Below are 17,563 nucleotides of genomic sequence, written 5' to 3' on the forward strand. Positions count from 1 at the left end.
TTCTGAACTTTACATAGTGGAACTATACTACATGCGTCCTTTTCTGTCTTGCTTCTTTTGTTTGCCACAGTTGGTTAGATTCTTTTGTGCTGTTGCATGTAGCTGTACCTTGTGTATTTTCACTGCTGTAGGGTTCCACTTTATGAATTCACCACAATTTGTTTATCCATTTCGTTGTCATTGGGCATTTAGGTTGTTTTCAGTTGGGACTAATGCAGATGATACTATCAGTTCAGTTCAGGTCAGTCGCTCAGTCATGTCCGACTCTTTGTGACCCCATGAATCGCAGCACGCCAGGCCTCCCTGTCCATCACCAACTCCCAGAGTTCACTCAGACTCACGTCCATCCAGTCAGTGATGCCATCCAGCCATCTCATCCTCTGTCGTCCCCTTCTCCTCCTGCCCCCAATCCCTCCCAGCATCAGAGTCTTTTCCAATGAGTCAGCTCTTCGCATGACGTGGCCAAAGTACTGGAATTTCAGCTTCAGCATCATTCCCTCCAAAGAAATCCCAGGGCTGATCTCCTTCAGAATGGACTGGTTGGATCTCCTTGCAGTCCAAGGAACTCTCAAGAGTCTTCTCCAACACCACAGTTCAAAAGCATCAATTCTTCGGCACTCAGCTTTCTTCACCATCCAACTCTCACATCCATACATGACCACAGGAAAAACCATAGCCTTGACTAGACGGACCTTTGTTGGCAAAGTGATGTCTCTGCTTTTGAATATGCTATCTAGGTTGGTCATAACTTTCCTTCCAAGGAGTAAGCGTCTTTTAATTTCATGGCTGCAGTCACCATCTGCAGTGATTTTGGAGCCCCAAAAAATAAAGTCTGACACTGTTTCCACTGTTTCCCCATCTATTTCCCATAAAGTGATGGGACCTCAGTCATGTCCAACTCTGCGACCTGGTGGACTGCAGCACACCAGGCTTCTTTGTCCATCACCATCTCCCAGAACTTGCTCAAACTCATGTCCATCCAATTGGATGGTGATGCCATCCAGTCATCTCATCCTCTGTCGTCCCCTTCTCCTTCTGCCCTCAATCTTTCCCAGCATCAGGGTCTTTTCCAATGGGTCAGTTCTTCACATCAGGTGGCCAAAATATTGGAGCTTCAGCTTCAGCATCAGTCCTTCCAATGAATATTCAGAACTAATTTCCTTTAGGACTTTCCCAAAGTAGTTATTAGTAATTTTCACCCCCACCAGCAATGTATAAGAGTTTCATTTTTCTGCAACCTTACTAATGTTTAGTATGGTCAGATTTTTAATTTGAGATATAGTTTTATATTTAATTTTAGTTACTGTCTTATCAGTTTTAATTTGCTGATAGGATTGTTATTATCAGCAAATTTGCAACAATATGATTACTATGAGTTTGAGGGCTTTTCTAGTTTGTATTGACCATTTAGATATATTGTTTAATGAAATGCCTTTTAGGAATATTAATCCTTTTATTGGTTATATGAATAGACATATTCTTCTACACTATATTTTACTTTTTCCTGTTCATATTTTCTATTGGCCAATAAAAGTTCATGATTTTAATGTGCTTTCATTCGCTTTCCTATGGTTAGTGCTTTTACTGCCATATTTAAGAAAGCCTTTCATGCCCTACGGTATTTAAGACATCCCATTGTATTGTCTCCTGATGGTCTTACAGTTTTATCTTTTACTTTATAGCCTTTAAGCCATCTCCGTGAAATCAGTTTTTTAAAATTTATTTATCTATTTGGCTGTGCCAGGTCTTGGGTGCAGCACATGGGATCTTCGATCTTAGTTGTGGCACGTGGGATCTTTGGTTGCAGCATGGGAACTCTTTAGTTCCCTGACTAGGGGTCGAACGCAGACCCCCTGCATTGGGAGCACAGAGCTTAGCCACTGGACCACTGTCACTTTTTATATATAATATGAGGTACACAGTTTAATTTTTTGAAAAGTTGCCATGCAATTTACATTTCACCATTGATTGAAAATTCATACGCTCACTTTATTTTAAAGTATATATATTGAAGATTTTATCCTGTACCAGATATAGTAAATGCTTTACATACAGTAAGTAGACAGGTGACATTTGAGCTTGGTTTTTAGTGAATGAAAATGCTTTCATAATTAGAAATGGAAAAGTAAGGAGTTCATGAGTATGCAAGGGAAGTTAGAGTGGAAGGACAGTCCAAAAGGAAAGAAGACATTTCAGGACCAAAGAGAGCATAGAAACACACTCAGCACCTTCAGAGGGTGGTGAGTAAAAGAGTTTGGCTGAACCAGAGTATTTATGAGGAGAGTGCTTGAAACAAGGCTGAAGAGGGCCCTGAATGCCAGACCAAGGAATCTGAACTTCATTCTGAGAGTCCGCGGGAGTGAAGGGAGATTTATTCTTAGGAAAATGATACAACAGAGCTCTTGTTTCAGAAAGACTGAGCCTCTAATCCAGGGGCAGAGTAATAAGGGCCCCCATGTGGTAGCTTCCCTGATAGCTCAGTTGGTAAAGAATCTGCCTACAGTGCCGGAGACCCCAGTTCGATTCCTGGGTCAGGAAGATCCGCTGGAGAAGGGATAGGCTACCCACTCCAGTATTCTTGGGCTTCCCTTGTGGCTCAGCTGGTAAAGTATCCACCTGCAATGCAGGAGACCTGGGTTTGATCCCTGGGTTGGAAAGATCCCCTGGAGAAGGGAAAGGCTCCCCACTCCAGTATTCTGGCCTGGAGAATTCCATGGACTATATACCATGGGGTCGCAAAGAGTCGGACATGACTGAGCAACTTTCACTTTCACTATGTGGTAGCAGTAGCAGAGGGAATGAAAAGGAGAAGATGTTACATATATCCTAAAGGAAAATCAGCAGCACATGGCCACTTATTGGAGACAGAATTAGAAGTCAATGATTACTTTTTTCCCGTTTTTATAACTAGTGTCAGTTAAGAAAGGCCAGTGTGCTAGATAATTGGTGGAGCTATTTTCACATATGGCCCAGGAATTAGATGGCCAAGCCTTCAAGCCCCAAATGGCCCCATAGAAGACTTTGATATGTACTCAGTTTTAGAATTTCTTGGGTAGTTCCTCCCTTTCATGGACTTAAGAGTTACCAGAGAATGCCTGAGATTTAAATCTGGAGTCTCAATTACTACAACTAATTACTATGCCCTTTATATGAGGTAGATTCATCCTTCTCCTATCCTTTGATGGATTGTGGTTTTCGAAAAGCCCCTAAGGAAGTAATGAAGACCATATTTTAAACCTCAGGCTTGCTTCTCTCTTATTTTACCAGAGTATGTTGGTTACCATGTCCTGGGAAATGAAAAACTTTAAAACGTGGTAAGCCTTCACTTTTACCAGTATCATTCTTTCTTTCATACAAAGCATACTTATTAGATATCCACCATTGCACTGGACCTGATGAAGCCTACACATAAACATGAAGTAATGCCTGTCTTCCAAGTTTAAACTTTGAATTTGATACTAGGACAGCTGCTGCTGCTAAGTTGCTTCAGTCATGTCCAACTCTGTGCGACCCCATAGACGGCAGCCCACCAGGCTCCCTCGTCCCTGGGATTCCCCAGGCAAGAACACTGGAGTGGGTTGCCATTTCCTTCTCCAATGCATGAAAGTGAAAAGTGAAAGTGAAGTCACTCAGTCGTGTCCAACTCTTAGTGACCCCATGGACTACAGCCTACCAGGCTCCTCCATCCATGGGATTTTCCAGGCAAGAGTACTGGAGTGGGTTGCCATTGTGGTAATTCAGACCAACCCTTCTGCTTCTTTGGAGCTGCTTTTGCTAAGAGGCACCTGCTATTCTAGAAGAGAAGCCAAGCATAGCTTGTAATAATACCCTTATAGGGTTAACAGGACAAAAATTGGAATTCAGGCTAAGGAAGAGGGAGCCCTAGTAAACTTCCCCAGGCTTTGGGACCCCACAGGAATACAATTTAGAAGTAACAGTGAACGAGAAATAGACTTTAGCAGTCTCACAGGGACTGAAACCTAGCTTCAAATTACCTTAATCTCTCATTGGATTAAGTTGATCCAAGATATCTAGTGACTATAAGAAATTTAAATCTTCTCTAGTGGAAGATGCTATCTTCCTAGCCCTAATACCTCTCATTGTTTTGTATATGCACTAGTAAGAAAAGCAGTAGATCTATAGGAGGCCCATATAATGATTATCAACTTTAAATTAACTATGTTTATGAAGTCAAATAATAACAAAAAATGGGAAAATTATAAAAAAGAATCAAACAACTCAAAATGGATCAAAAATACAAATTTAAGACCTAAAACTTTAGAAGAAAATGTAGGCATAAAGCTTTGTGACCTGGGATTAGGTGACAGTTTTTTAGGTATGGCACCAAATACAAGCACCAAAAGGAAGACGTACAGAAATTGAAGTTCATCGAATTTTAAATTATTGTACTGCAAAGGACAGAATCAAAAAAAAAAAAATTAAGACAACCTATAGAATAGGAGAAAATATTTTTGAATCATATTTCTGATAAGGATGGAGTATCCAGAATATATAAAGGACTCTTACAACTCAACAATAAGGAGAGAAACAGCCCAGTCTTTAAAAAGGCAAAAGGCTTACATAGACATTTCTCTAAAGAAGGAATGCACATGTCCAGGAAGCATAATGGTGCTTTGTGAATTGTTTGGAATATGAGTTTTATCTCAGTGTTTAAAAAAAAAAAAAAAGAAACAGAAATTTGAGTATTGAAAAATACAGTAACTGAAATAAAGAGCTCAGTGTGAATTAAACAGCAGACTAGACAAAGCTGACCAAAGAATTAATGCACTGGAAGATAGGTTAGGAAAAAATACATACTGAAGCTGAGAATGAGAAAAGGATGGAAAATACACCCCCCACCCCCTGCAAAACAAAGAGCATAAGAGACTTGTGGGATATAAAGGATTATGAACCCCAAGGAAGATAAATACAAAGAAAATTACACTTAGGTGCATTATATTAAAAATGCTGAAAACTATGACATAGAGAAATCTTAAAAACAGCAAAGGAAAAAAAAAAACTAACATTACTTTCAAAGGAACTTCTGGCAGCTGACTTCTCAACAGAAACAATAGAAGAAAAGAGAGTGGAATGAAATGCTGAAAGAGAGAGCTTTCAAAAATGAAGGTGAACTAGCCAGTTTCAGACAAAAGCCTCATATAACTTCTCACCAGCAGCACTTACACTAAAAGAAATACTGAACAGTATGTTTTTAGGCAGAAATAAAATGCTCTCAGATAGAAGCGTGGAGATGCAGTAAAGAGTGAGGAGAAGCAAAAAGTATGTATGAGTATACACCTAAATGAATATTGACTTTAAAAAATAATTTCTTGCAGGGTTTTAAACATATGTAAAATTAATGTAAATGGAAACAGTGCAATCTGTGTCTAGGCAGAAATTGGGAGATAGACTTAAAGGAATTGCCCAGAAAGTGGTAAGAGTATTAATTTATTTTGTTGTTGTTGTTTAGTCTCTAGGTTGTGTCCAACTTTTTTGCAACCCCATGAACTGCAGCCCACCAGGCTCCTCTGTCCATGGGATTTCCCAGGCAAGAATACTGGAGTGGGTTGCCGTTTCCTTCTACAGGGGATCCTCCCGACCCAGGGATGTTTGTCTCCTGCATTGGCAGGTAGATTCTTTACCCTGAGCCACCAGGGAAGCCCATTAATTTATATTAGACTTTGGTAAGTCAAGGATATATGTCATAATTTAGGGTTATCACTAAAGAAATAGTATCTCCACGGATCTAAGAGAGGGGAAAACTAGATAAATAAAAAATAGCCCCAAAATTGATAAGAAAGATTCTGGTAAGAGCAAAACTGTAGGCATACAGAACATAGCAATGGCTTCCAGGGGTGAAGGGTGGAGGACAGTTGGACCACAAAGAGGAGGCAAGAATGAGTGTTTTGGTGAGTGATAGGACTGTTGTGTGTCTTAATTGCGGCAGTTGTTACTCATTTTGCACACCTGTCAAAAAATTTAGGATAAACCAAAAAGAGTGACTTTTACTGATTTTTTTTTCCAGTGGAAGGAAAAAAGAAGATTAAAAAAATGAGAAAAAGAGAACACATAGCATCTAGGTGGTTGGTGGATTTAAGCCTAAATGTGTCAGTAATTACAATGAGTGTAAATAGATTCATGCAAAATAAAAAAAAAAACAGATTTTAAATAAAACTGAAGTATATAATTGCTTATAAAAGAAAGGATATAAGGATATAGAAAGAGTTAAAGCAAAATGATGGGAAAAGATAGCTGTGATAAAATCAGACCAGGTAGATTTTAATGCAAAAAAGAACTATTAGAGATAAAGAAGGACATTTTGTAATAATTAAAGATTCAAGTTACCAGGAAAAAGTATATACTTAATAAGGCAACCTTAAAACATATAAATCAAAAATGGACAGAATCAAAAAGAGAGACAGACAAATCATCAACCCCAGTGGGAGGTTTAATACACCTAACTTAGTGAACGACAGATAACTAGACAAAAACAAACACAAAAAATCAGTAAAGATATAGGAGACTTGAAAAGACAGTGAACGAACCTGGCCTAAATGACACGTGTGGGCCCTGTGCCCAGCACCCGCAGGCAGATAGATGTTCTTTTTGGCAAATTTATAAAGCCTGAAGTAAAGAGAAAAACTGACGTGCTTAGATGAGAAATCAGAGCTGGAGACTGGAAATCATCAGTTCCAAACTCTGTGCGTCCTCTTTCTTACAATTCACCGATTTTTCACTGGGGATGAGGGAGGGTGCCTTCCTCCAAGGATGTAGATGTTTTTAACTGTCTGTGAACGGGCAGGCGTAGCTGCAAGTGTGGACACAGTGTGGACAGAGACTAAGGGGTGCAGACTGCCGCTGTCAATGAGGAGACCTGTCCTCACTCAGAGCTCCACCCAGCCCCAAGGAAAAGCTTCCTGATCTGCCAGTGAGGACTCTGTCTCCCAGAGCTGGCTTTATGCTCCTGTCAGGTCTAACTCTGGCACCTGAAGTGTCAAGAAGATGCTCTCTTCATAAGCAAACCCCCTGCTCCCCTTTTACTCTCTGGACAGTGGATTCTAAGGCCATTCCAGAAGTATGGGAACTACACAGATCCCTCAATGAACTGACTTTGCTGCCAGGTTCCTCTTTAAGTTGTCTAATCAGCGATTGTCCCAGTGCCCCAGGCATTTCCTGTAGGGTGCTGCTGACTGTTTTGCTTCCTACCAGGCTGCCCTGCATGCCATGTTCACGCTGCCAACTTTCAGATGGGCTCTATTAACCCCTATTCTCCCAACCTCCTCCCAGGCATCTGGGAGCCACAGGGGTATTCTTCCTATCCCCCAGCTCCTGGAATTCCTTATTGTAGGCATGTGCTTACATTCACTTACCAGTCTGGCTTTTCTCCCCCTTCTTGCTGAGTTCCAACCCATTGTTTTTCCTCCAGAGTTCATTTTGCAGCTGCTGAGAGATTTGTGTTCTCACGTTGCTTGTTTGCGTGTTTTGTCCCCTGTGTACCGATCTCTACAATGATGCCATGGTCATCCAGACACCATTTCTATGCCTTTCGTGTCCTGCCTGGGGGTGGGGTGATCACTCATCTTCAACATGACCTCAAGGAGTCCTTTAGCACTGGAGATCAGGACCTACAGACACCATTCCACTCCCACAGATCATTATCCTGAAGAGTTAAAGATGGGGATTTGCCAAGAGAAGGATCACAGTGATGGTTTAAGAAACGAAGCCTCGGACTTGTCTCTTTCCTTTTAAGGGATATTACTTTCAGCTTGTTTTCTTAGTATTCAGTGCAGTTCAGTCACTCAGTTGTGTCCAACTCTGCAACCCCATGGACTGCAGCAGGCCAGGCTTCCCTGTCCATCACCAACTCCTGGAGCTTGCTCAAACTCATTGAATTGGTGATGCCATCCAACCATTTCATCCTCTGTCATCCCCCTCTCCCGCTGCCTTCACTCTTTCCCCACATCAGGGTCTTTTCCAATGAGTCAGTTCTTCACATCAGGTGGCCAAAGTATTGGAGTTTCAGCTTCAGCATCAGTCCTTCCAATGGATATTTAGGACTGATTTCCTTTAGGATTGACTGGTTGGATCTCCTTGCAGTCCAAGGGACTCTCAAGAGTCTTCTCCAAAACCACAGTTCAAAAGCATCAATTCTTCAGCACTCAGCTTTATTTATAGTCCAACTCTCACATCCATACATGACCACTGGAAGAACCATAGCCTTGACTAGACAGACCTTTGTTGGCAAAGTAATGTCTCTGCTTAATATTACTTACTATTCTAAATTTTTACTTACTATTCTAATTTCCTAGTACTAGAATAGTCCATTCCAAGAGATTGGAACAACCATGGGAGGACATTCCGATTGCTATATTGCTATAGGGTTGTGTTTTATGAATACATTGTATCATTCCAAGGTCTTGGGAGAGCAGAGGGCCTTCAGTCTCCTCCTGTCCCCCACCTCCACCCCACCCCTGCCTTAGTCCAGTGGGACTCAGCCTTGTCTGAATCAGATGTTTCCCTGATAGGAGGCTCCAGTCTGTTGCAACAGAGCACAGTAAGTATCCATGGGAGGTAGAAATTGAATCCATAGAGTTCACTGTCATAGCAAAGAATGGATTTTCTCCCAGGGCCTACTAGCGTTACTGTGGATTATTAAGTCTGACTACTCATTCATTCCAGAACTTCTGGGAAAGCCTTAAGGAAATGGCTTTCAGAAACAAGTGCCCTAGAGGAGAACGCTCTTGGATTTCATTAAACCAGAATTTAGTAGTGGGCATTCTTTGTCTTCTCTGACCTAGGCAGCAGGGATTGTCCTACCTTTAGACATTTAATTTATCACCCCAACTGAACTAAGTTGCAGTTGTACATCTGAGAAGGATCTTTTCTGTGTAATCTACCTAGAGAGATAGAAAATAAATCTATCCTTTTTACTTTGCCTCTACAGCCACTGACCCCCATCCCCACCGACTTCTTCCTTTTTGCTGAACATCTACTCCTCTCCTGTAGGAAAATTGCTTATTTCTTGCAGAGTTATTATTACTTTTGTTATTAGTGAAACTGGGGAGGGGAATAGATTGTGCAGCAGCAGTATAAGAAAAACCAAAAATTCTTCTTCCCTGTGGTTGATAGAGCCTCTCTATTGGAGGGATTTAGCTACAGTCCTGCCTGAGGAGTAGCTTCTGTGAAAGCATGATGTGTAAGTCTAAAATTTTATCTAATTGATTCAGCAACTGGTTATCTTACTGGCTACTGTGTGCAAAGCAGTGGGCTGGGCACCATGGAAGACAGAAATCAGGTTTAAAGTTAGAGTCTGTCTCTTTCATTAGTTTTAGGTGGTTTCATATTTTAGTAGCTTTGGGATTTTCATAAGATTAAGTTCTTTAGATAAACAGGAATCTAATTGAGAAACCAGGTGTATTTCAAAAGGCGAATTCTGAGATGGATATAATGTGGCTCAGACTGTGTCAGGCTTCTGACATTTTCTTTTAAAATATGACTCTTGTTACAGAGGGAATTTAACTATGCTCATCTACTTCTGAGTGAAGGAGAACCTGGTGAGTTTTTAGTTTGTATGATGCTGAGAAGCTCAAGGGATTCTTTAAAAATGAAATGTGACTGCTTTGGGGGTCACTTATACTGATGCAATATCTTTACAACTGGAAATACCTATTAGTAACTTGGAAAGGCAAATTCAAAGAAAAGTTTTGCTATGTAGTAGCAAGATTTTTTGAAATCACATTTCTGTTTCTAGCAAGCTAGGTTCTAACTTGCTCTGGAGTTAGGTCAAGTGTAGAAACCTCTTGGCTAAGGTAGAAAAAAAAAATTCTTCTTGAACTAGAAAACTAAGATAAGAATTCCATCTCTAGTAATGCTTTTGAGACTGGAAGAGCGGCATTCTCATAGGCTCAGACATCAGCTTCATGTCCATCTTTCTCAATAGGCTGTAAACTTTTAAACTGTTTTGTATACTGCTGTGTGTGCATGCTCATTCATGTCTGACTCTTTGCAACCCTAGGACTGCAGCATGCCAAGCTCCTCTGTCCATGGGATTTTCCAGGCAAGAATACTGAAGTGGGTTGCCATTTCCTCCTCCAGGAGATCTTCCTGACCCAGGGATCAAATCCATGTCTCCTTCGTCTCCTGCATTGGCAGGCGGATTCTTTTATCACTGAGCCACCAGGGGAGCTCAGTATACTGCTATATTTCCAGTTAAACCACAAGTTCTTGACACATAATAGATGTTCTATAAATATTTGCCAATGGATTCTTAGAGATCACTCCTTAAAATCCAGCATTTCCCACCTTGCCAGCAGCTAGTAATTGAACCTTCTTCAAAGCATGTAACTAGCCAACTTGAGGGCCAAGTTACATAGCACTTATCTTGGTTGGTGAGCTTCTTCCACTATTTTCTTTATCAATGCCACAATTTGTGGGTCTAGTCTTTTTAAACCTGTGTATAATGACTCATTGATTAATTGTAAAATGAATTTAGTAAATTCTGACTAGCATTAAAAACTTGAAGAAAAGAGAAAAGAATAGGAAATATCAGAAAGCACTGCACATAAACTATTTTTACTGTAGACACACACACATTATACTGGATTACAGTTTTTTAAATGTATTTTTAGAAATCCTGTTCTACTCTGTCTTCAGAAGGTAGAAGAACTTCAAGGTGTTTCTTTCACGGCAGCTCCTAGCCTCCCTCTCTATATGTCTTGCAGTTCAGTATATTTGTATTTTTATGCTACCGTGGGCTCTCCAGAGTATCATCAAAGCACGACCTTGCTACAGCCACCATGTGGTATCTTAGTCAGCGAGTGAAAGCTGGGTAGAAAGTGTCCCACCGCACAGCCACAAGTAGTGTGGCCACAGGGAAATCTAGAAGTCACTCCTGAGCTCTGACCAGATCCCCCTACCCTGCACGCCCACTGCCGCACCCTGCACCACCTATTTTGATGGGCTGAGTTGGGTTGGGGCAAAGCCGGACACAGTGCCCACTGTCACCCAGTGCTGGCCCTGCCGCTGCACAGCCATTACTTTTAGCCCTGTCCTCCCCCAAAAAACATTTCAGGCATAGCTCTAGCTCTTGACATTTGGCCACTTTGAAGTAGTGAGCCCCAGTGCCCCTGAAACTGTCACTGTCCATCTGGTGACACTTCTCTTGCTGCCAGAGCTTTGTATAGGGTTCATGTCTCTTTCCTCTGAAATCTGTTCATGTAAATTCAGTTTCACATTTTTTTAACAGTCAGTCTCAGAAGTATCTTTTGGGTAGGGAGGAGGGTAGCCCTGGTGGAGGGAGCTATATGCCCTTGAAAATTCGATTCTTTCTTGGAAATCTGCTGACACAAGCTAATCGGCGAAGAACTAAATGACCCTACTGTTTCTACCTGCTGACAGGCTCAGCCTTGAGACGGAGCTGAAATTAGCTCTCACCACATGGCAGAGACATGTCTTCCTCTTTTTCTCTTTCATACAAATAAGGGGTAATTTGGTGCCTATCAAATAATAGAGCTTTGTAGTATAGGTTGAGAGCCAGTAAGCCACAGCCCCTCCTCTCCAGCTTGCCAAGCCACGTGGGTGCTGAGTAAGTACATAGAGAGTCAGGTAACCTCCCTGATGAGGACTGGTTTGAAAACCCTTTCCTAATCAGTGTTATTTGGGAGGTGCTCACACAAGGCCCATCCCAGCTCAGGGACATATATTGCTCCAAAGCTAAGGGACCAGTGTCCCACCAGCCCAGCCCATGTTTCCTTATGTTTCTGCTGCTGTATCCTTGCTGTGGGTGAGGAGCTTTCAGAACTTGCTGGTCTTGGGGAAACGAGGCTGTATGTTTCGGTTCTGTTGTCCAGAGCTGTTATCTGTTGGAGGACTCCCTGCCCATTTTGTAAGCACACAGCTGGCAGGCCCTGTTGCAATCTCGCTGCCTTCCGATCAGCCCCGCCCCGGCAGCAGGCAGGCAGGGGGTGGGGGTGGGGGGCCTGGGAAACACGCGGCCAAACAGTTGTGGTGAGTGTCAAAATAAAAGCCCCCGCCTGGGCACACCAGGGCCCTCCCCCCCAGAGAACCAGCATTGTTCACTGTGCCACATCTCTAGTCTAAATTTAGGCATCTTCTCTTTTTTTCCAGGCAAAGATTACTATGCAAACATTTAAGAGAAAAACTTTGCCCAAAGTCATTTTTTCCCTCGACTTCTATTTGGTTTCCTACGATGTTTAGATGACTCATTCTCTTCCAAGAAATTTTAAAGAAAAGAGATTCAGGCTGTGTGATAGCTCACAAAGCCTGCTCTGTAGGCTCTCTCTCTTCCCTGCCTCGGAGCCCCTTGCTGTTTTTCATAGGAAACGGAAAGGCCCCACAGCCTACATTGTCACGGCCTCACCAGGCCCTGTTGTTCCCAGGAATAAATGTCCCCCTTGTCTTTGGGTGGGGCCCCCTTGGAGCTTCCCCGTTCTGACAACCGCTCCGCGGCCGACGCCAGCACGGAAGCCCTTCTCAGGTCACCGGGGCCACACTGGCCCCCAGAGGCACACAGCTAAGGTTTCAGAAATGGAGAACGGTGGCCTTTTCTCATCTGTGCAAGGAGAGGTACAGGCTATTTCCTGCCTCTCCCCTCGAGTCAGAGTGGCTCCCGATGGTGGGGGGCTCTCTCATAACTGTAACCCGGCTGACAACACATGTGCTCCCCACCCAGCCCACAGCCAGAAGGAGAGTAAGTCAGGATCACTTCAGCAGCCTGTTCAAATAAACAGGGATAACAGTTGAGTCGGTCCTTTTCCAACTAATCAGTACAGGAAAGGAAACATCTGCCTGGGCTTAATTGCTGTTCTATTGGTCATGCTTTTTCTTCCCTCCCCGTCCCATCTCCTGTGGAGGGCTAGGTTATTTAAGTCATGGGTCGGCAGCAGGGTAGAGGAATGGGAGCCTTCTGGACCGTCTGCGATCGAAACACCAGGAGGTGTAGGGGAGGCTGGGAGGTGGGCAGCGGGGGCTGGCCTGGAGGCCAGAGGGCAGGGCCTTTGCCAGTGATACTCGTGGTCACTTCCTGGCCTTGTTGCTGACTCTGGGACTAGTGGTTGAGTCATTTCGCCTCACTTCACCTCCTTGGAGCCCTGCTACTTTCATGGGGCTCAGCTCTGCTCGTGATGGGAATCCTAGATGAAAGGCGTTTCCTCTTGTGGCTTCTTCCAGCGGTTGAGGGCATTGAGCGAGAGTCATTTGGGGATAGTAAATTTAAGGTTGGCAAGATACTCCTGAAGCCATCCATTTTGTAAAGCATCTTGGTCCCAGAGGAGAACCTGCTCATTATCTTCTACTCTATGGAGGAAGGCCAACCCACTGTCCACTGAAGTGGCTGGTGTTGGAATCTAATAAGCCAGGCAAGAGATGGTGAAAAATTATAAAATGGCAGAAGTTGGAAAAGAACTTAGGAATGTTTAAGCCAAAGACTTTCATTCTTTGGAAAGAAAAACAGAAGTCCAGAGAGATGACCAGGTTGTCCAAAGTTATCTTCTTGATGGTGGAGGAGCTAGAAAGAGCCTCATGACTGCTAATTCAGGGCTCCCTCTATCCCTCTCCACACTACCAAGTGTAAAAATTCCTGTCTGCTCACAACAAAGGTCATACATGTGTTATATTCCATAATTAATTCCATAACAGAAAAGTGGCAAAGTCTGAAAGAAAAGTGAAAATGACTGCTAAGCATGTAAGAAAAAAGTTTAGGCTCACTAGAATCAAAGGGCTGTAAATTAAAAGAGGATACCATATAGAGTTTTCAAGACAAAAAAAAGTAAAAGAACATTCTTATATGCTTCTGGTGGTATTTTAAATGGGTACATTTTTTCTCAAGGGCAATTTAATGGTGTAAGTTAGCAGTCTTTGACTCAGCAAGGTTACTTCCAGGAGAAAATAATCAAGGTGTGTATGTAAATTATATACAAAGTAATTAAATGCAGCACATTTTATTATAAAAATTTGTATGCAAAGTTAATGTGCAAGAGTATAGGAACTACATCAATATAATCTTATTATAATGCTATGGAAGAATAATATATAGGGGAATATTCACAGCTTATGTCTAAGTGGATAAGTTACAGTGTGTATGAAAGTGAAGTTGCTCAGTCGTGTCCGACTCTGCGACACCATGGACTGTAGCCTATCAGGCTTCTCCATCCATGGGATTTTCCAAGCAAGAGTACTGGAGTGGGTTGCCATTTCCTTCTCCAGCGGATCTTCCTGACCCAGGGGTCAAACCCGGGTCTCCTGTGTTGCAGGCAGACGCTTCACCCTCTGAGCCACCAGGGAAGCCCCCTAACAGTATGTATAATGCAATCCAAATTCCATAAACATTGTAGAGAGAAAAATGTATAACAAACCTGAAGTGGTGATTTCTTAGGAGTAGGAATTAAGGGTTGCATTTTCTTTTTTGAGTTTTCTTATTTATTGCAATAAATGTATATATTCCTTTTGTAATCAGAAAAAAAATATTTTTAAAGTCATACGTCTTGAAAAAAAGCAAATTCTTAAATAATTATGTGTCTGACATGGAGGATGTCAAGGAATTTCTTTGCGTGGGAGCTGAGGTGTCCCAGAGAGTAGTATTATACCACCTATTAGAAGGGTGTTGTTGGTATCTAATTTTTAGTAGGAAAGACCTAGGAGCTGGCAGAAGATTAAACAAGGGCTTTCCCTCTCAATAACCTGGTGATGCCAGTCAGTTTTATGTTTCTGCTCTCGTGGGCTTTGCATAAACATTCAGTATCAAAGGCATGGCTCTTATTTCCTTCCTGCTTCCTTATTCTTTATTTCTGCCCTTCTCCCCATATAGTTAGATGCCAGCCCTGGGCAGCAGCAGCAAAGAATCTGAGAGTTACCACTGCTTAAGGTTAACCTGTTGGAGACTCTTAATGTGTATTATGAACTTCCCTTGTGGCTCAGCTGGTAGAGACTCCACCTGCAATACAGGAGACCTGGGTTTGATCCCTGGGTTGGGAAGATCCCCTGAAGAAGGGAAAGGCTACCCACTCCAGTATTCTGGCCTGGAGAATTCCATGGACTACAGTCCATGGGGTTGCAAAGAGTCGGACACGACTAAGCAACTTTCACTTTCAATGTGTATTATCAGTCTCAAGTAACATTAGCAACCAGTCATGATTGACATACCACTGCCCTGGGAGTCTGGTGTTTCTACCAATAAAGCAATTAAGAGGTATAACTTCTTTTTGCTTGGAGGTTCCTATTTAGTCAGGTACTTTGAAGTCCTTGGATATTTTATTTATATACACATGTCTGTCTCATCCTATTTCACTTCTTACTTTGCTCCACAATTGTCAGGAATGCCTGACTACAAGGATTCAAAAAAGCTCATCCCACCTAACTATTGCTAAGTAGGTTGTAGCTTTTAGACCTTCTCTTTGGCAGCCAATTGAAAAATCAAAGGCTACAACCCATTTTCCCTCCACACGATTGCCTTTGCTAGACTCTCAAAGGGGCACATTTCATTTTATTAAAACTCTTTGAGTAATCCGACCATAATTTGGCCTGATCGGAGTGGTTATCTGATTTGCTGGGTTAAATAATGGGCCTTAATTGAGTCTGCGTTATTTGTGGAGTCAATGCTGCTCTTGCCTTTGTTGCCTCCTCCTCCTTCCTTCTGTTTCCCAGTTAACCTTCATTCTTCTTTCTTTGCAGAGTAAAGAAGTCGGCCAGCAGCTCCAAGACGATCTGATGAAGGTCCTGAATGAGCTCTACTCGGTAAATCAGCTGGGTTGCTTGGCCCTTTCACAGGCAGAGGGAAGCAGCATTTGGCAGCTTGTGGCCATAGTCATGTCAGCAACAGAGCTGAGCTGTTGAGGACAGTGCATGATCCCCACTGGGGATGACTTCACCCATCTCTTCTTGCACTCTTATTTTCAAACTGGATTGAGCCCAAAAACACTTTCTCAAAATAGGATCCCTCTTTAGTTATGCAGGCTAACTCTGGCTTCTTTGGGGGCTTAATCACCAGAGACCAGCCAAGGTCTAGGTCACCAGCACAGCTGACCCTCATGAATAGCAAACGAGGGACCCCGAAGCTAATAGTAAGGAACTTAGTTTACATTGCTATTGCTCTTTGAATAGTACACACCCTGTTGGAAAGGACCTGTTGTTCAAAGTTTTGCGTCAGTTCTCGGATTTATCTCCTGGTTTGAGACCAGAGCGAGCGCTCTAGAGGGAAGCAGAGTCCTCGATGCTCTTAATATAAGGGGCCAGTTCAAGCAGAGAGATCTCTGCATCGACTCTTTGGGGTTTTGTAAAGGCCATACCTCAGTGACGGGCCAGGCTTTGGTGGCGAAAACACAGTCTGTTCTGAAGTGCTCAGCACTGCAGGCACATGGTATCTGTGACTGACGCGTGTTTCTTCAGGCACAGGGAGGTGGTGGGGCTGTTTTTGTCCTGGTCATGTTTCGTAATTAAAACAAACATGCACACCAAGGAAATTCCTGCTGCCATACAGGGACTATTCCTATTGTGCAGCTAACGCCTTTCAGGGCCCCTTCTCCAGCTGGGCTGTGCCAGGCCTTTGTGTCTTTCTCCAGGGTTGCCCCATCCTGTTTTGGAGGCAAAATTAATTTCCTGTGTTTACTTGCTTATTCACTATAGTTTTTTTTTTTTTTTTCTTTCCTTTTTTTAATTCACAGGAAGACAGGCAGTGGCGACACGTATCACAGGCATTTGGGATCAGAGAATTCCATGTTCTTGATCCAAAAGCTGAGGTGTGGCCACGCTGTCAGGGCAACTGTTACGCAAGTAAATAGGGTAGAGTGGTCATCGGTTTTGTCTCCACTGACGCTCAGTTTGTTTGCAGTTTCTGCTCTGTGACTCTTCTGCTCTGAAGCCAAGTAGATAGATGGTTCCCTTTGGTTCAGTTCCCAAGTCTTCATTTCTTTCAAATGAAGTTAAGCCTTTTTAAAAATAGAAGCATGTTCATGAACCATGTTCAGACTGGATGAGTTTCCTGAACCCCCTGGTCTTTTTAATGCTTTACTTCTGCTCTTTATTTTTAGAGCATCTTCTAGGCACCACGAAGAGCTGTTACTCCTTTCTTCTGGCAGATAATTCACCAGGATAAAAAATGACATGTGTAGTCATTATATGAATCCTTTCATTTTCCCATAAGCATCTTGGGTCTCTGCTGTCACCCTTTCTAGGGAGGAGTAGGGTGGATAATCAGCAAGCCCCAAACCAATTTGAATCCAGTATGCTGTTTCTGCAGGGGACCTGGAGGCAGCAGAGGAGGAGCAGTGTCTAGGGATCTGTTAGCTTTACTCTGCATCCTGGTCCCCTAATGTACCATGATTTTTTTTTTTAATAAATAAGTGAAAAGACATAATATGTTTTGGTGTAAGAAAGAAAACCTTGGAACTCACTGCTTTGGTCTGAGGAGGGCCAAGGTGGCACTTCCAGCTGTAGTCTTCAGGCAGTCCAACATTGACCAGTGTTCACTGGCCACCGTGAGGCCACAGTCAACACAGAGCATAAGGTCCTCCCACTGGTGTGCAAACCAAGAATTGGCTGGGCATGGTGT

General features: G+C 42.7%; 1 protein-coding gene across 7 annotated transcripts in view; it reads left to right on the plus strand.

Moving 5' to 3' along the window:
• SRGAP2 (SLIT-ROBO Rho GTPase activating protein 2) overlaps nucleotides 1-17,563 on the plus strand; it is a 253,851-nt gene that overhangs the window by 159,081 nt on the left and 77,207 nt on the right. For all 7 annotated transcript variants that reach the window (XM_061382035.1, XM_061382037.1, XM_061382032.1 and 4 more), the window contains exon 5: nucleotides 15,688-15,750. In XM_061382035.1, the coding sequence (XP_061238019.1) occupies nucleotides 15,688-15,750 (63 nt within the window). The remainder of the gene's footprint in view (nucleotides 1-15,687; nucleotides 15,751-17,563) is intronic.

This window comes from Bos javanicus, chromosome 16, assembly GCF_032452875.1.
Source record: "Bos javanicus breed banteng chromosome 16, ARS-OSU_banteng_1.0, whole genome shotgun sequence".
NCBI classification, from domain to species: Eukaryota; Metazoa; Chordata; class Mammalia; order Artiodactyla; family Bovidae; genus Bos; species Bos javanicus.